The sequence below is a fragment of the Punica granatum genome, chromosome 1 (assembly GCF_007655135.1).
Source record: "Punica granatum isolate Tunisia-2019 chromosome 1, ASM765513v2, whole genome shotgun sequence".
Classification (NCBI taxonomy): domain Eukaryota; kingdom Viridiplantae; phylum Streptophyta; class Magnoliopsida; order Myrtales; family Lythraceae; genus Punica; species Punica granatum.
The window spans coordinates 1,953,699-1,972,450 of NC_045127.1; the positions used below are offsets into that span (position 1 = coordinate 1,953,699).

At 41.7% G+C, this 18,752-nt stretch overlaps 1 protein-coding gene, 1 long non-coding RNA gene and 1 pseudogene across 2 annotated transcripts; 2 read left to right on the plus strand and 1 right to left on the minus strand.

Annotated features, from left to right (window-relative positions):
• Positions 1-334: 334 nt before the first annotated feature.
• Positions 335-4,735, plus strand: LOC116191934 (TOM1-like protein 6). Its single transcript, XM_031520305.1, has 9 exons — positions 335-810; positions 1,315-1,393; positions 1,541-1,639; positions 2,153-2,266; positions 2,399-2,562; positions 2,696-2,777; positions 2,870-2,955; positions 3,070-3,360; positions 3,625-4,735. Exons 1-9 carry the CDS (start codon positions 689-691, stop codon positions 4,442-4,444), a joined length of 1,857 nt encoding a protein of 618 aa, XP_031376165.1. The 5' UTR covers positions 335-688; the 3' UTR covers positions 4,445-4,735.
• Positions 4,736-7,431: 2,696 nt separating this feature from the next.
• On the plus strand, positions 7,432-9,735 carry LOC116193175 (annotated as a pseudogene).
• Positions 9,736-12,697: 2,962 nt separating this feature from the next.
• On the minus strand, positions 12,698-14,667 carry LOC116192265. The gene is made up of 3 exons (XR_004154034.1): positions 14,354-14,667; positions 13,871-14,267; positions 12,698-13,762 (listed from the first exon to the last, which is right to left on the minus strand). It is a non-coding gene; the product is annotated as an uncharacterized LOC116192265 (long non-coding RNA).
• Between the last annotated feature and the right edge of the window lie 4,085 nt (positions 14,668-18,752).

The window sequence follows — 18,752 nt, forward strand, 5'->3', positions numbered from 1 at the left end:
GATTATCTTATCTTTATATTTACTAAAATGGCCCTGATGCCTCAGACCCATCCTGAGAAACCCCTCCACTCGCTAGCCCGTGGGCAGTTCCAACACGCGCGACACTTCCGAAGGGGCGCTGGATTTCCTGCCAAAAAAGCGAGTACGTGGCACTTAGTACATCCGCGCGTGGGCTACGTGGTCCACTTAGAAAAGGCGGTCTAAACTGGGAGGCTAATGATAGGAGGCGGGGGAGAGAGAGAGAGAGAGATAGAGAGAAATCGAATTAATTAATTGATTTAATAAATTAATAAATAGATAGAGGCCAAAGATTTTGTCAAATGGATGGATGAATTAAGCCCGAAAACAAGAACAAGAAAAGGTGAAAGGTGAGAGGGTGCGGCTCTCACGACAGAACATAAAAGAAGGAAATACAGACAGAAATTTCTGTCTTGTCTCTCTTGCAATCTTTTCCTTCCTAGCTAGTAGTCTTCTTCTTCCTTTCCTCGTTCATGGAGCTGTACTTTCCGGGAAATTGAATAAGCCCCTCCAACCCCGGCAGGGAGGATTTTTTTTTTTTTTCTTGTTTCCTCCTCAACACCGGCCTTTTTCATTCTTCGACGGAAACATATATTTTTTTTTCTCCCCATAAAAAAAAGGGAAAAAACTGAGCTCTGGGAGCTGTGTGAGAGAGACACATAGAGAGAAGATGATGATGATGTCAGCTTCGTCGGCGACGGTGAGGGTTGATAAGGCGACGAGCGACCTTCTGATCAACCCCGACTGGGCTATGAACATCGATATCTGTGATTACATTAATTCCTATCCCGGGTAGGTTGCCTTTCATTCTCAATTTTTTTTTGACAGTTTATTATCATGAGATGAGAATTGAATGAAGTCCCATGTTCTGATGTCCGCCGTTGACTTTTGATTCTCTGCTTCTTTCGGTTCATTAGAAGAGTTTCATGCCCGGATCATAATGTTCTTCGACAAAATTCATGTGGGGCTTTTGTTTTTTGGTCTGGGTGTATGTGATGCACTCAAAGCTTGCTTCTTTTTTGCCCGTCGCCTTTTGTTCACTCAGTTGAAATCGACCCTTTTCTTGATTCGCGGTATCTTCTCAGGAGGGAATGTTTCCCCTCGGCCAAGTTTTTTGGATTCTCTTCTCGGTTAAAAGGGAAAAAAAAAAAAGGATTTCCCTTTCTCCTTGTGGAAGTCTCATGTCTCGATTATATTATTATTATTGATGTGGAAAGAACACATTAATTTCACATTTGTTTAATTTAATCCTACATGCTTGTATTACTGATGATGGGTAGTTTTCGGGGTGTTCAGTCAGGCTAGAGAATTCGTTAAAGCGGTGAAAAGGAGGTTGCAGCATAGGAATCCCACAGTGCAATTCCTTGCTCTGACGGTATTGTTCTTGATTTCTTAGATTCTTTTTTTTTTCCTTTAATTTTAATATGATGTTGAAATTGTTTTCTTGGAAATTAACTATGGGAGCCTTGGTTTGCAAATCTTGAGTGTTTTATTTCCCCCGTTTCCGGCCTTTTTTCTGCAGCTGTTAGAGACAATGGTGAAGAATTGTGGTGATTACATCCATTTTCAGATTGCCGAGAAGAATATTCCCACGGAGATGGTCAAAATCGTCAAGAAAAAGGTGACCCTTATGATGCATTCTTGCTTTTACTCGAATTTGCGCGGGTCTGCTGATTGGCATGCTTTTTAACTGTTCTCTTGCCGATTTTAAGATTGGAAAAGTGGTCGGTGTACATATGTCGATCCCTGCCAACTTGATGATTATAATTCCTGTTGGGGCCATTTAATGATGAATTCACACCATTTGGTCTGAGGAAATCATTATGAGCTGGATGCTTTGATAATTGAAAGCATGTATAATCTGATTGCTGTTGTCTGCTGTGTCAATTAGCAAATATTCTATTTGAAATTGTTGATGTGGTTGATCACCCATGTGTTGAAAGCTTTGGTTGAAGTCCAGTACTGTTGCTATTGATCTTTTTAACATGAAAAGCTATTTGATACTATTTCTTCTCAAGATGAAGTGCTCCTATTATCGATACATAGTCGCTTTATGACTAATAAAGATCGCCTTATTTCGTTGAAGATTCTACATTACCAAGGAACGTTGTAATGAATATTTTGTCTAATGCAGTCCGATATGCGTGTTCGGGACAAAATATTGGAATTGCTGAACGATTGGCAGCAGGCTTTTGGTGGGCCCGGAGGAAAACATCCTCAATACTACTACGCATATGAGGAACTTAGGGTCAGTATTGACTCACTGCATAGGCTTTTCATTTGATTGCAGTTGCCACCAGAATCACCATGAACAGATTAAAATTAAAACTATGATTGTAGCTTAAATAGATGTCTGACTGTTATGGTCCTTCTTGTCCAGCGCTCAGGAATCCACTTTCCTAGCCGATCACCCGATGCAGCACCCATATTCACTCCTCCTGTTACCCGCCCTACCCTGAGGCACACTCAAGCTGGATACGGAATGCCTAGTAATTCCTCAAGAAGGCTCGATGAGGCGATGGCTGCAGAGATAGAAAGTCTGAGGTTAGGGTTCGACTTTTCTTGCTAATGACAATTCTTCCCTGTGCATTTTCTTGTTTCTCTTGTTCACTGCTCTGAACTATCTTGTCTCTAAGTTATATATTCCTTTTCTGACTTTGATTCTATATCATTGTAGCATGTCGACAATTAGTTCTATGCGGGATGTGATGGACTTGTTAAGTGACATGCTGCAAGCTGTGAACCCTAGAGACCGTGATGTAGGTTCTATTCTTTTTCCTCCTTTCATTAATATATTGGAATTAAGTTAAGGTTACGAGCTTTTTTCTTCTCCCCTGACTTCGTACTGTAGGCTGTTAAAGATGAGGTCATAGTAGATATTGTTGCCAGGTGTCAGGCCAACCAAAGAAAGTTGATGCAGATGATTACTACGACTGGGTAAGATATAATTTTCAATACTGAGACATTCTCAAATTTTATTGAAGATCAAATGAATCATGTTTGTCCCCTTATGTTCGAAATTTTTCAGATATTTGGTGTAATGCTTTGCAGTGATGAAGAACTTCTTGCTCGAGGACTTGAGTTGAATGATAGCATGCAACATCTGTTGGCGAAACATGATGCTATAGCTTCTGGATCCCCGTTGCCCAGTCAAATAATGAATCTCAGCCCTCAACCCGCAGAGACACGTGGATTCAACCCCAAGGAGAAAGAAGTGAAAAAGGAGAATGGCCCTTCTCCAACAGGCAGTGCCACCAGTGCTTCTGCACCACCAGTTACTATTAAAAAGAGCATCTATGATGAAGAGGAAGAAGAAGATGACTTCGCTCAGCTCGCTCGCAGGTCAGTGTTCTTTTAACTAACCGTATTATATTTAACTGCGTTCTAATCTCTGTAGCCAGTGTTGAATTGGTGCTAGCTTAACTCGTTCTCGAAACTAAATGATACAGTGATGATATAGCAAAATGGGTTTAACTATACTCGGTTAACTGGTTATTCAGTAAGTTGGTGCCATTTCGTGTTTCTATCGAAAAATATGTGTCAGACACTGCCAGCTCGAGCTTCATTTGGTTGAGTCAAAGTATGACATGGTTTCTTTTAGTGCAGGCATTCCAAATCTCAACCTGCCTCTACAGGGTCGTCTACGGGAGGAGATGCCAGTAGTGGGCCCATAAAGCCCACTGCCCCGACTTCATCCTCATCATTACCCTCAACTCCTTCCACCTGTAGAGCCCTAGCTCTGCCTGACCCTCCTGCACCTGTTAAGATCTCCAAGGAGCAAGAAATGATTGACCTCTTGAGTCTCGCCCTGACAACCACCTCAACACCAGCCCCTGAGACTCCTCAAGCTCCACCTTCAAATCAGAATACTGGAGCCGATGTCAGTAATCCCTACACTCCCCAGTCTTATTCCGGGATGCAAGGACAAGTCTCGTACAATAGCTACGTCGTCCCATGGGCCCAGGCCCAGAACCCCCCGCAGCCGTCACCACGGGCCCAAATCCAACCCCAACCCCGACCCCAACAATTCCAACCTCAATATCCCCAACCTTCGCCTCAACGAGTTCCACCTCAATATGCTCAATCCTCGCCTCAACGGTACATTCCTCCACCATGGGCTGGCACACCGGGCTATCTCAACTCTGGGTCCAGCAACACATTCTGGACCCCTCGAGCTGAGACAAGCAGCTCCACCACACCCTTCCAGGAGACGAGGCCTTTGCAGCATTTCAACTCATTTCCTGCAAGAGGGATGAACGGTTCTGCAGTGCCCCGGCCGGACCAGAGAAATGCTCCCCCAGCAGGACCGAAGCCGTTTGTTCCCTCCTACAGGTTGTTTGAGGACCTCAATGTCCTGGGCACAAGCGGTGCATCCTCGGGCCTGTCTGGCAGCACCGGGCAGAGTATGATTGGAGGGAGGCGTTGAACGTATCTGCCTATACGGACTTTCAAAGCACATGGCTAGGGCAGTACATATATATCCATAGATTGTGAATAGTTGCACGATACTTCATTTTATTTCGGAGTTGGTGCTAAAAGTCATTATGTTCGGGTGTGCCCATTGATTGCTCTGATCATAGTTGTAATGAACTCTTCTCCGAACTTTCGAATAAGAATTTGCTTGTTTTTCTTGTTTCAGATAGCTTTCTTGCTTTAGCTTGTGGGAGACGTTTATGAATGTAAATGAGTCAACAATACATACTGAGGATTTACTGGACTTCCTGAGGCAGTATTGATTCTCTGATCTTCTTGCTGATTTGGAATATGAAAGTGATCTGTTAATTCACTTGTATTGAAGTTTCGCCCGTAAGATATTATATTATTTTTTTAATAGGTATTGAAAATTATGTGTATATGATCTATAATGGAACAAGAAACAAATGTGGATGTCCTACGAGGAAAGCATATACAAGAAAGCCATATTGTTCAAATTAAATAGAGGAATTTTGCCCGAGGGAGACATTTGTGTTTTGTGACTTTGTTCTTGTCTCTGTCTTTGGACCTTAAATATTAATTTCGAATCATCGTATTATTGCTAACTTTCTAACAATGAATCCAACCTTGTCCACAAGTTTTAAATAGAGGCAGAATGATTCATTTCTATATCAATATCTAATTCCACTTATATAACTTTTGTTTTGGCCACGAGTTAATAATTTAATGGTTGATTTTCTTGTTTTGGAAGTCCTCAAAACATAATCCTCAGTGTCATAGCACTAGCACAAACATGACTATATTATGACCCTTTTTTTTTGGGGAAAAGGTTGTTAGGTACCTTACCCAGCATATGATCCCGATACTGAGCGTTACGGATGAAGTCGAACTTCGTGCGATATATGTCTCTATTGTCATGTTGAGTGTAGAACCCAAAATTGTGACCTGGTTCAGAGAGCTGAGTGCGCTCTCTTGCCTCCTTTCCAATCATTTTTTATCCGAAATGACTAAATATTAATTGAGTGTTATTCATTCACTTTAAATGTATAATATTCACTTAAAATACATGTACATGTAAATATGTAAGAGAATTGTGAATTTAATTTATCGCTTAATTACATTCTGATTAGATATTGCACAACAAAGTGGCTAAGTGACGTGATACCCACTTAATATTTGCTTTTCAAGCTTTTGATAGTTTTTTTTTTCTCGCTCATTACTAGACCCCAGGAGAAATAATATATGCAGTGAACTTTTTTTTTTCCCCCTAAAGCTTCTGAAAAAGGAGAGATTCCATACGAATTGGGATGTTAGGAAGTGTACGTACGATGTTTGACGCACAATTTGGAAATAAATATAATTCATGTATATATATATACATGTGTAGAGATGCCTTTGGTTTTGTGTATAATCCAAGTCTCAATCTCGTGATTTATATAAACATAATCTAACATGCGCCAAGGTTGACCACCATGTTGGATGCTTACAAGATAGGCACTTCAAATGGCATCCACATCTGTTCTGTTCATCGTTAATTTCAACTTCATTTTGAAGGTACTTAAGCTCGGCAACACTAATCTCATTTGAACATACTGGCGGCCATATTTGGTATTAATAAATAGTTAACTAGTTGCATCGACAATCAACGAATTAAGATTGCATTATGAGCAGAAAGTAGGAATTTTGTTGAGTTGGTGAAAAGGATAGCTGAAACTTGAAAATTTTCATATATATTTCAAGAGCATATCGATATCCTTTTATATATACTATATAAAAGATAAATATATGCTTAGAGATTATACGAAATAATTCCTTTTTTTTTTTCTGGGGGGGTGAATTATACGAAATAATTTTTTGTCGCAAGGAAAGAAGGTATATAGTGTCTGGAATCATTGATTATGTATATAACATGCATGGTCCTTCTGGGACGGCAATCGTCCATATTACGGTCGAGGTCGTGGCTTTTTCGCCGCCGGCTCATTGTTTTTTTCTTTTCATTCAAATAACCACAGGCCAGCTCCATTGCTTGCCACATGTAAACATATGTAATAAATGATTAATTGGATAAGAACAAATATATCACAATTTAGGCTTTGTTTAATGATGTTTATATAAACATCGACAATACAATTGGTAAACAATGTTTCATCACCGTCATTGCAAGGATTCACGCCTCGTGCTTGTGTGTTACAAGTGCCGCGAATCCTACCTTATCATCCTAGGTTGTCATAAATAAATAATAAAATATAGATAAACCACCCACGAAGGGAGAGACACAATTAAATATAAATCGTTGCTAGCATAAACATCAGAAAAAGGGGTTCCCTATTGTGCAACCCAATTAATCGGATAATTAATCATCTTACAGGATAATCTATCAATTTATTGCACGAAACCTCTTCCATTTTTTGTTTTTCGGTGTGAACCATGATATCGGGAAATTCAATTGGGTCCTGACTAATCCAGTCAAGCCGGATCGACTTACTTAGGGATAAAACTCTCACAATTTATTGCATGGAACCTATCATTTTGTCAGGACCTCTCTTAGTTTATAAAAACATCTGGTCGATTGACATTATTTGCCGGTACGTACCTCAAAATTTCCAATCAGGTAAGGTTTAAGTGGAAGAAGGAATCATCCCCATTTTCGTGGCAAGGTTAAATTTAACGAACGTACATTGTCGGGGCATTCATCCTTCTGCATGGAATCATGCATGCCTATTCTGCCAAAAAAAGAAAAAAGAAAATGCATGCCTATAAATTCCTGAAACATTGCCATCTCTCCCTTGTCCATAAGACGTTTTCTTTCACTAGAACAACAGGGACCTTCCTATATCTTTTCTGGTAACAAGGGTGGCTGGACCATCTTTGGATCCTTTTCTGGAAAACCACCTCGACTCGACCTCTCCAACTCTTGGGTGGAGATCTTTCCCGAGTCACCGACGAAAGAATTTATATCTTGAAAAGATCCAAGTAAATATGGTGGCCGAGACCAACAAAAGTGTTGGTCGAGTGGTAAGCAGCTCACCCTGTAAGGAGGAGAATACAAGTTCAAACTCCGGGAAACGCACTTGTTGAGATGGAGAATAATCTCTAATGCTCGATCTCTCGACTGGATTAGTCAGATCCCATTAGGCTCTGGATATCAGGGTACACACCGAAAAAAAATATGGCTGCTGAGAGGTTAATATTCAAGGGTATCGCATACTTCTTTGCGTGGCTTCCAACGATATTTACTCTGCAGTGGCCCAAACGGAAACGGCAGTTCTACCCGGGAATGATGCCACTCTGCTTCAAATGCCGCCTTTTGATTACACTCCTCCACCGTACACGGGCCCTTCTGCGGCGGAAATATTGGCCAAGAGAAAGGAGTTCCTCAGTTGCTCCATGTTCCACTTCAACAAGAAACCGGTGAGCACTGAGCACCCTTTTCAATGTCCTCATTTTTCGGTTGCAGTCTCTCTTTCTTATAATTTCTTGGAACCATTCTTATGTTCCTTGTAATCCAGCTCAACTTGGTACACGGGAAGATGCAGTACCTGTTTGACGAGGATGGACGCAGGTACCTCAATGCCTTTGGAGGGATTGCCACAGTAAGCTGCGGCCACTGCCAACCCGATGTGGTCAATGCCGTAGTCACCCAGACAGACCGTCTACAACACTCGACTATCTTGTACTTGAATCATGCCATCGCAGATTTCACCCAAGGCCCTAGCCTTGAAGCTGCCTGGCGAACTCAAAGTACGTACATATGTAAATTGGTTTTACACTGGCATGATCATGGCCAGGTAGTTGGGTGCTTATATTAATTAGTTTATCTTGCAGGTAGTGTTCTTCACGAACTAGGGAACGGAGGCGAACGAGCTACCGCTGATGATGGCGAGACTGTATACTGGGTGCCAAGACGTAATATCGATCAGGAACGCATGCCATGGTAATGCAGCGGGCACGATGGGCACCACCGCCCAGTCTAACTGGAAATTCAACGTTGTACGGGTAATGATCAGATTCTTCAATATGCTGACGATCTTTTTCTATTTTGTAAGTTTGGTGGTGGTGATGATTAAACAGAGTGGAGTTCATCATGCATTAAATCCAGATCCATACCAAGGTGTCTTTGGAGCCGATGGAGAGAAGTACGCAAAGGATGTGCAAGACCTCATGGCCTAATGGACTTCGGGCCGTGTGGCTGCATTTATTTCCGAAGCAATACAGCTAAATTATTCCATCCCGGTCCGTGCATTCCATTTGTCTATTGAAAGTATCGGACAGGTCGAATTTTGGCAATTAATAAATCTTATGGCAGGGCGTTGTTGGAATTATAGAACTGGCTCCTGGTTACCTGCCTCTGGTTTATAGCAGCATAAGGAAAGCAGGTGGGCTCTGTATCGCTGATGAGGTTCAGTCTGCGTTCGCCCGCACTGGCAGCCATTTCTGGGGATTCCAAGCCCATGGAGTTATTTCCCAACATCGTTACCATGGCCAAGGTACTTATTCCATCACATAACATTCTATATTAAAGTCGTATGCTAATTTGTACTTCCTTTGTAGAATTTTCCTGGAAATCAAGATCGGTCCATTGAGAGTAATATCTTGTTTTGTTGGGCCTCTTGTGCAGGGCTTAGGGAATGGGATACCGATTGGGGCAGTAGTGACCGCTCCCCAGATTGCAGAAGTCCTGACCCGACGCAGTTACTTCAATACCTTTGGCGGGAACCCCGTGTGCACCGCGGCAGGGCATGCTGTCCTACCAGTGATCGAGAAAGAAAACCTCCAAGAAAACTCGCACGTCATCGGTTCTCATCTTAAAAAAAAAATGAAATTTCTTATTTAGCTAAAAAAAGGATTTCAAGGAAATGTATTCAGAATTACTCCTCCCTTGTGCTTCCCCAAAGAAGATGCAGGTAACCTTCTGTCTCTTGACAATGGCATTAGATATATTTTTCCAGTGAGAATCATGGTATTCGGAAATCCAATTGAATCACAACTAATCCAGTCGAGTCGGGGTTGGCCCACTAAGGAATAAAGCTCTCCCGGCGTGAATTTTCTGTATTTACAACGACTCAAATCCGAGATCATGTTTAAGCAGAACAAACATTGAACCGCTTGAACCAACCCACGTTGGTTGACATTACATATATCATTCTCTTAAAGAAGCAAATTAAGCTTTGAATTAGGATAGTTCTCTTAAAGTGCATATGAGTTTTATAAAATTTTTGTTGCACTTATCAATGTGCAGATTTCCTAGTGGATGTGATGGACTACACACTGTCGAGGATGTGAAGCGATGTCTCGATACTATTGTATATATAATCGGGAGGGATCTCGGATTTGGATTGAGTGGGGATGAATTCCTTGGGACAAACAAGAAAGCAAATTATCCAAATTAGGGGACAAATATCATTAACTTGATCAAAATTTAAGGGAGAGCAACTAACATTCAGTCATCCCTTTTTCCATCCCTACATATAATGAATTATATGTTTGATTTTACCAAGGTTGTATCAATGCTTACCTCTGCATGCTCCATATGAAACAAATTCTCTGCTTGCAAATGCACCAAATTATGATTGCTTTTAATGAGAAAAATTAATTAGGAAAAAAATTGATATAATCATCAGTAATGATTAAAGTGATTAGCATGAGTCAAAATTCTCAAGTAAGTTACTCTACTCTTCATGGATTTAATGCATAGAAATCATCAAATATCAATCACATGACCGGTGATCTTCGTCGAAAGAGGGATTTTATTTGAGAAAACGCCATTGGCTCTCCAAAACCATATACGATTCAGATTTATCTTATCATCACTCACTCTCATATATAGAACAAGATAAAAGAAAACAAATTAGAAAATAAGAATTCCTGTTGAAATAAGATCGGGAGATCAGAAGATCGATCACCGGTAGTGCCGTACTGCCATTGACATCATAGCTGGGGAAGAGAACCTGCCGGAGCTCGTCGAGGAACGCCGGGCAATGATGCCGGAGAACTGGACCGCAGACACCAGGAGGGACAGAACGTCTACGAGCATGCATGCGAATTCCTTATAGACGGATATGCTCTTCCTCAGCAATACATTCACCATTATCAAAGCAGCATCCTCCACTTTGCTCGACATATCTTGTTCTTCGTTTTCCTTTTTATTTTTTATTTTTGAATATTCCTTTTCTTCTGAAGTTCTTTCACATAATAAATATATAGCTATGCTCCAAGTCATGTGTCATTGTCTTGATTTTTAAAACATTTTCAGCAAGATGTATGATTCCGGAAATGCCCTTCCACCATGGTACACAGTTCAGGGGCCGTGGGGGGTGTCGGGTGACATGGCGCGATAAGCACTAGATAAGCTCAAGTCGGAGCTATCGATTTGTCTGTCTTCATTGACCCTAGCTAGCAATATCGTGCCATAAAGGCTGAGATTTCCAGGGAGGGGAGATGGTCCCTTCTCGGAACGCCGTAGAAGAGCGCACATTATACGTTCACATCGACGAAGATGGGCAGTGTGGTAATTTCGGCCTCAATAATATGGAGAACAAGGGATGAAGACACTATGGGCTCATCCTGATACTGATGAGCGACTGATGAGGCTTATTAAAATGACCGTACAACTAAATTTCGAAGACTTTAGCTGAAATATGTCGACATTTTCTAACAGGTGGACTGTTAGGCTGCCCCATTGGTCAATATTAAAATACATCTTCCGATCTTCTGCGTGAAGCTGCCCTGCCTTCTATTTATTTTCCTTTTCCTTTTGTCATTTTGTTTTTCAAATACAAATCTTTGCAACTCAGAGTCTTAACAATATTTTGTGCAATTAATTTTAGTTCGTCTTGTCAAGTGAATTGAAACCTTGTTCTTATGAGTGATTTTCTTAACAAAGTCACAAACTATTATGGAAGATAATATTTTTGGTAAGATTATAGGTATTCTCACTCTAATAATGATTGGGATTAATTCTGTTTCGTTGAGGTTGTAGATAAAGTCCGCATTCTATGAGCTCAATTTGCCATTGGAAATTCTCATACTTGGAAAATACTATGTTAGTTAAACCAAACTGAAACTTAAGTTTTTAACAATAATAATTAAGGCTGGACATTTATTGGCCTTTCTAAATTGGGGAATCCACAAAGAAACATGGTACAAGATTTTCCTCGAGAATTTGAAAGACGTGTTTCTCAACTAAGTCCAACTTATGCCATTGGATATATTGAATAAATAGGAGGTTGGAGTCGGATATTCACATAAATAACGAAGAACAAAATAGAGAAAGAGAATATTGTATTCATGATGCATGTGGTTCGGGAGGGCAGGCTACAGTCGGTGCATCCATGGTCGACAAAAGGAGGATCGGTTGTTCTCTTATAATTATAAAAATATTGGTAGAGTATAATTAAGATCTTTACCTCATACGCGACAGCTCTCTCTCAACTCGTTACAAAATTAAAATTCTTTCTCTTTGAATTTACCAAAAAAAAATCGTCTTTCATATATAAAATGTTCGCTTTTCTCTTGAAAATAATCGTGTAAGGAAGAAATCTGATTTGAGGTCAACTACGGTTTACGTTTCATCGAAATCTATGGTGGAAGGGTCTTTTCGTGCATATATTGAGTCGGGTCACAAAATTCAGGCCACACTCAACATACCTTGTTGTGCATGATGCAAGCTTTCCTTGTGATAGAAAATTAATTATATCATCTAGCAGAATTGCATGACTCATGCCTATTAAAGGAGGAGGAAAAAGAAAAACAATAACAAGAAAATGAAATGATGGGTAGACGACTTGAATTGGGCCTTTTTAATGTTCGGACGTTCCCAGCAGCCCATCATCCACTAGCTAGCCCAACTAATTTTAACAACTGAAGGGCTACCTCTTCGTCGCTGTGGGTACTACTACTATCGTCATCCACGGCCACCTCCGGCCCCAAGCCTAGGCTGAATACGGCCCCGTTGAAGCTCAGACTGAATGGTCCCTGGTCATCCTGAACTTTCTTACAATACTGGTCCACGAAAAGGTCACGAATGATAAATGGTCCATTGAGGCTCAAACTGAATGGTCCATGGTCAAGCTTGGAAGATTCATCGACCCAAAGATTGAGTCATGAAATTTTTTTTTTCCTTCGGTGTACACCACTCTGTATGCAAAAACTTGATGAATCCCAACTAATTCAACCTCGAGTGTAGTCGGTCCATTAAGAAATAAAGTTCTAAAGCAAATTTTTTTTTATGCATAAAAATTCGAACTCGAAGCGCGTTGCTCAAACGGAGGGAAAGAAAGAGAGGGGAGGATAGTACGAAAATGCAAAATCCTATAGAAATTCTCCCTCCCATCCCTTTCTTTTCCATTCATTTCCAGCGATTTAAACATAATATAAAATAAATATACGACGGATAGCCGGAATCAATCTAGGTTAGTTGAATGCGGGAATTTATATGGTAGTTCTTAAAAAAGGCATGCGGCATTGCATGGTTGTCTAACGTATGGAAACGTCATAGCAGCATCAGCAAAGAAGCAAATACTAGAATCTGGAATAACCAATATTTACATATAAAAACCATAACTAAAATTGGTCACTTTCAGTAGTTTCGGCGGTGGAACTAGCGTATGGGCGGGGCAACCCATGACATAAACAAAGGGCTAAACCCATAATCATTGCGGTCGGCCACAGAAGAAACACAGTCGTATAAGCATTATAAGGTTGATATATAAGGATGATCGGCTCCGGATTTTTTTTTTATTTTTATTTTTTACGATGTTCGGATCTTATCATACTTTATAAGGGACATATTTTAATATTTTAGAACCGAATCATACCCTGTTAAATTTTGAAACTGGACCCTACCCGAAACATGTATTATATTATAGATTTCGAGTACCATGTTAAAATTTATAAATTTTTTTTATCTCGCTAAATAAAATTGAAAATGTCTCGAACCTCGAGCTGCTAGCAACTCCTAGCTACAACTCAAGCAAATAAATTTCGTACGAAGGGACGGAGGCTAAACTGGTGCCACCTGAAAAGCCAACAAACTCACCTTTTTATTGCTGCCATGTGGTCGACCTGTGAACAAGGTAGACCCAATGGGAACAAATTGCTCAATCATCAGAGAGCCAGATCCGAGTGGAGAGAAAAAGAATGGTGGAATCACCATCTAAACGAGAAGTCGTGTTAGTCTTCCCACTGCTTGTTAGGAAACTGCAATCGCTTTCTTCCCAGATTGAGGTTCGTGTAAGGTATTCAGACCTTAGTGGGAGGCCAATACCGGAAGACTGACCTGCCAATAATGTTCACAACCGGCAAAGGACCCCTGAAAAATTAAAATCACGGAAACTTAATCAAAATGTATGAGGCAGACATTAGAAGCGGTGAAATAATCATTACATTATAAGGATTCTCTTCTGAGAAGAATAATTACCAGTTATGGGAATCAAAACCGTTGTTACGGTTGTCTCCCAACACGAAGACATAACCTTCAGGCACAAGCTGCAGAAATTAGAACACGAAACCTAGGAAACAGTTAGAAGGCTCTCAAAACGCTACTACGGACAGATCTTTCTTATGTTTCCAAAAGAGCCCTTTGAGTTGGTCACATGACAGCAGCCTCTTCTTCTTCAATAGGGACAAGAGCTCATTCTTTGAGAATATAATTTGCCCTCGAGCTCAGTTAATAATGCACCAGAAAAACTACTGCACGTTTATGAGACCTTAGTCGGGATGCATAGGGGAGTCAACCTACGAGCATAGAAGAGCGTGGTAGCGCTGCCCCTCTCTAAGTTCAAAGGTTAAGTCAAGGTTTGCCTCTCATGGGCACCCTGCGACCACACGACAAATCATTTTCAGTGGGGTGGATATGAAATTTGTCATTAAACTGGCATGAGAATAGAGTATTGATCTTTACTTTGGCAAACAGTCGGAGATGGAGGGGAGCCTCTGGAGAGGCGGACACGAAAACAGAGAGCGAGAGAGAGAGCAAATGGAGATTCAAGAGTCAGAGTCACGGAGACGGCTAGGTTGAGAGAAATCGAGAAAGGGAATGGAGATTACTCAGATTAGAAGAGATGGAGAGAAAAGGAAGGAGGAGATTTAGGGTAACAAAGTTGAGTTCATCCGCTTTATGCATTCAGTAAGACTAACAGTGACTTTACTTTTTTTACTTTTTTTTTTATTAGTAAGTGTCATCCGGTTTCGGATATCGATTTCGGTTTTGGTTTTGAGTACTCTATAAGTAAGAACCGAAACCGTAATCGATTTTCACCGATTTTTTATTTTAATACATGAACCCGACCATATTTTCAATACGAGCTATCCGGACGCTACCATAACCGGTAGGTTCCGACCAGTTACGGGTATATTTGATATCCGTGTACACCCCTATTGATATATACGCAGACTTTCTGATGGAAAGGCTTAGCCTATAGTATTTCGCCCTTTAAGTCATGACGGGTGTGTATCCCACAATCTGTACTGCATGACAAAAATTAATTCTATGTTTGATCAACCGGAGATGATAGGATATAGGAGGATGAGGAGGATGGGAGAGGATTTAAATTATAATGACTAAAATTATCCTAATCAAATGTTTGGTACACGTGGAAGGTCTAGAATTAGGATATCAAGGTGAAATGACATGGGTGCCTAAATTATTTTTTTCAAATTTTCAAATAAATACATTAATCAGCCCAAAAAAAATATAAATAAATTAATATTCTAAAATTAAATTAAAATTTTAATAATAAAAATTTGAAAATTAAAAAAAAGATAGCGAAGCAGTTTTAATGGCGGAATCGGGAGAAGAAGAGCTCCAGTGTGACGGTAGGAGGTCGAGTGCAGTGGAGGGGGAGCTAATGGAGGCGGAGAGGCCGGCGGCGTAAAGGGGACGAAGGACGAAGGACGAAGATGGAGGCATTGATTGGGTGGGAGGTGGGGTGCCAGAGGGGGAAGGTGGTGGTGGTGGTGCCGAGGGAGGAGGAGGGGTTACGAGGAGGGAGCCAGCTGTTGGAGAGAGAGCGTCAAAGAACGTGGAGCAGCAGTGGATGACGGAGGAGTAGAGGTGGATCTGGAGCTGGAAGGAAGAGTTGAAGGCGTCAGAGCGGGGACAAGGATGAGGAAACCACCATCCTTCTCCCATGGTCACTTGAACGAATGGCAAATTTTGAAAATTTGATCCTAACAGTGGGATAATTCTGTCATTTTGGTCAAAATATTTTCCTTATCCGGGCCCAACCCACCCCCTCACCCCAACTTGGCCCTTAAAGAATAATGCGGTCCAATCCTCCTCTAGTTCCCATCCTAATTGTCACCAAACACCGGATAAGGATTTGAGAAATCATATCATGTCTTATATCTAGTCGACCAAATATGGCCTAAACAAATAACTTTCACGGCATACTAACTTATATATAAGAGTAGACGAAAGGCCCGTGCATTAATTAGAATCTCGAATAATTAAAGTGTGTCGGCACCCCATTTTGGTCCACCCTAACAAAAGGCGGGCAAAATCGTCATTTGTCACTATCGAGGCCAAAAAAAATAATTTTCTACATAATATCGATCCCTAAATTTTTCTGAACACAATGGCGCTCTCGGATCATTTTTTCGATATCCAATTGAAAAGACGAGAATTTTAATTTTTACGCGCGTCAAATTCAAATTCTTAAATCTGTTAAAAAAAAACTCTCTCACGCGATCAGACCGGTCTGACACCCGACAGAATTTCTAAAGTGGGTCAGAACTTTCTGACCCTTTCATTTTCGCCCATACTCTTTCTTTCTTTCCACTTCGCCCCCTCTTCTTTTCTTCCTCTTCCTTTCCACCCCGCCGTTTTTTCCTTCTCTTCTCTTCTCCCCCCTCATCTTCTCCTCTTCTTTCACTGACGTCCCTCTGCCATCTCCAACACACAGCGGTTGCCCACCCACCGCGACCGCCTGCCACCACTAACACGCTCGCTTGACATGCCACCGCTCGCTTCCCTGACACGCTCCCTTACCGCTTTCCCTCTCTCTCCGGCTCGATTTTTTCACAAAAACCCACGGCCCCCTCTCGAGATCGGGGGGGGGGGGGGGGGGAGGGGATTTCTCGCAAAATCGACGCCCAATCTCGCTCTCTCTCTCTCGGTTTTTCTCCCCAATTGATCCGCAACACTTCCCCGCACAAAACTCCTCCATTTCCTCCTCTCAATTTCCCCGGATTTCAAGCGATTAAGCTCGAAAACCCCTCACCGGAAAAACTCAAAACCCCATAGAAAAAAACTTGAAATCCGGACTGGCCTGAGCCTCGTGATGCTCGTCTCGAGCACGACGCAGCCCAGGCGGTGCTCGCCGCCATCTCCCGCGCCCACTTGCTCCGTCGCCGCAGCTCCCAGAGGCGGGAATCGCCGCTCTTGACCGTTGGAACCCCCTCTCCGCCCTTCTTCGTCTTCTCCGACGTTCTCCCTCTCACGGGCTCGGCCTATCTTTTCGGTTTGTGTAGGTCTAGCCCAATCGAGTCGACTCAGCCCAATCCAGCAGAGGCGATCCGACCCAGTCTGCCCGACCTGTTCCGCCTAACTTGGAACTCGGCCCGGAACGCACAGATCCAGCCCGTTCGGCCCAACCCGTCTGAGGTCCAAAGCCCTCTGCGGCCCAGCTTCCTCGCCCGAGGCCCAGTTCCCACGTGCGTGGCCTAGTCCTCCGCGATCCAGCCCGGCCCAACTCGCCGGCCCAACTCGCCGGCCCAACGCCCCTTCCAGCCGGTCCGCACTGTTCAGACCGCCCGGTCTGGTCCGAACGTCTGGTTTTCTAGTTTAAATCGAAATTAGGTATATTATTCCGACTTAGTGGTATGCGTAGGTCTTAATTCGTGAATAAATTTGATGATTGCAATGATAATTTGTGATTGTCATGTCGAAAAATTGAATTAAAAATTTTTTGAAAATAAAGAAAAAAATGACCAAAAAAATAAAATAATTGTTGTTTTAATTAAACCAACAAAAGTACGAATTGGAATATTTTAATTACTCGACATTAAAACTGGTTGTTTGAAGCAATAACGAATTCACACGAATCAATCTCATGTTCACTCGGCTTTAATGGAATTAAATCGATTAAATACATCAAAATTGGTTTAATTAATTATTCGGACTTAAAAATTGACAAAATTAAATTCTATCATGACTAATTTTGCTTATTTATGTGCACATGTGAATAACTGGATCTGATTTGATCGAAATCTCGCACGAATCGGCTAATCACGTAAACATGGCATTAAAAGACACAACTCTCTTGCATTCACAAGTTCATCGGATTTCATTTACTTTGTCTACTTTCAATGTTTTGTCTGTTTTCTGTTTATTTATTACGGGTCGAGTCCGAATCCCTAAGATACGATATACATGGGGTCCAACACCCTCTCTAGTCAATCACGGGGTCCAACGCCCCCACACACCTAGCGCACGCAATCCGAGTACGAAATCGGGTCTCGTTCGACTTATTGCTTCGCTCTTAGTAGTGTCTATGTGGAAAACAACTCGGATCGGGTAAGTAAGTCGCGGCCGGACATAACCCGGGAGCTCGACCGATCCTACGGCTATCAAAAGAGTCATGTGACTCTTTCGCCATCCATTGGTTCAGTTGGATCCGACCCCTAGCTCTCTGAGCCCGCGTTGCTTTAATTTCAGTTTCAGTCTTTTTAAACCACACGGTGAGCACGAGTGGGATAATGACCAAACACGAACCAACCGAGATTCAGTTGTTGTTATTTGTATTTTATTTATTTGAGAGAACAATGTAAGGGTTTATGTTATACATTTATTCATGTAAGAATCCCGATCGAAGAGTGGACAGTCGGAGTGTTTCTTCGAATTTACGGTGTCAAAACGCATAAGATGAGCGGAACTTAATTAAGCAGTAATTAAATTAAAATGGCAAGTCTAGACAAGTTAGAGTACCAATAGGGCGTGCAGGATATAGGTACGCACGTAACAGAACCCCCGAATTTGAAATTTAGAGTTCCGCAAGACCATATGCCTTAGCAATTAGGTGTACCCCGTACCCTTAGACTCGGGTAACTCACTGGCCCTCGACTTTCGTGTCATAAACAGGTAGTGGCGACTCATTTTCACGCGTATCCGTCTCGCGTCCTCACGGGAAGGTGGACACTCCCAAACCGCGTTGCATAGGCGCACGCATGCATATCCTGATGAGACGAAATTCGGATGTGCACAAAGTATACTATTGAAAGCGTTAAATGTATAACATAATTAGGAAAAGTGATGGTGACATATTTACAAAATGTCAATTATGAAAACTTTTTCTTATAAA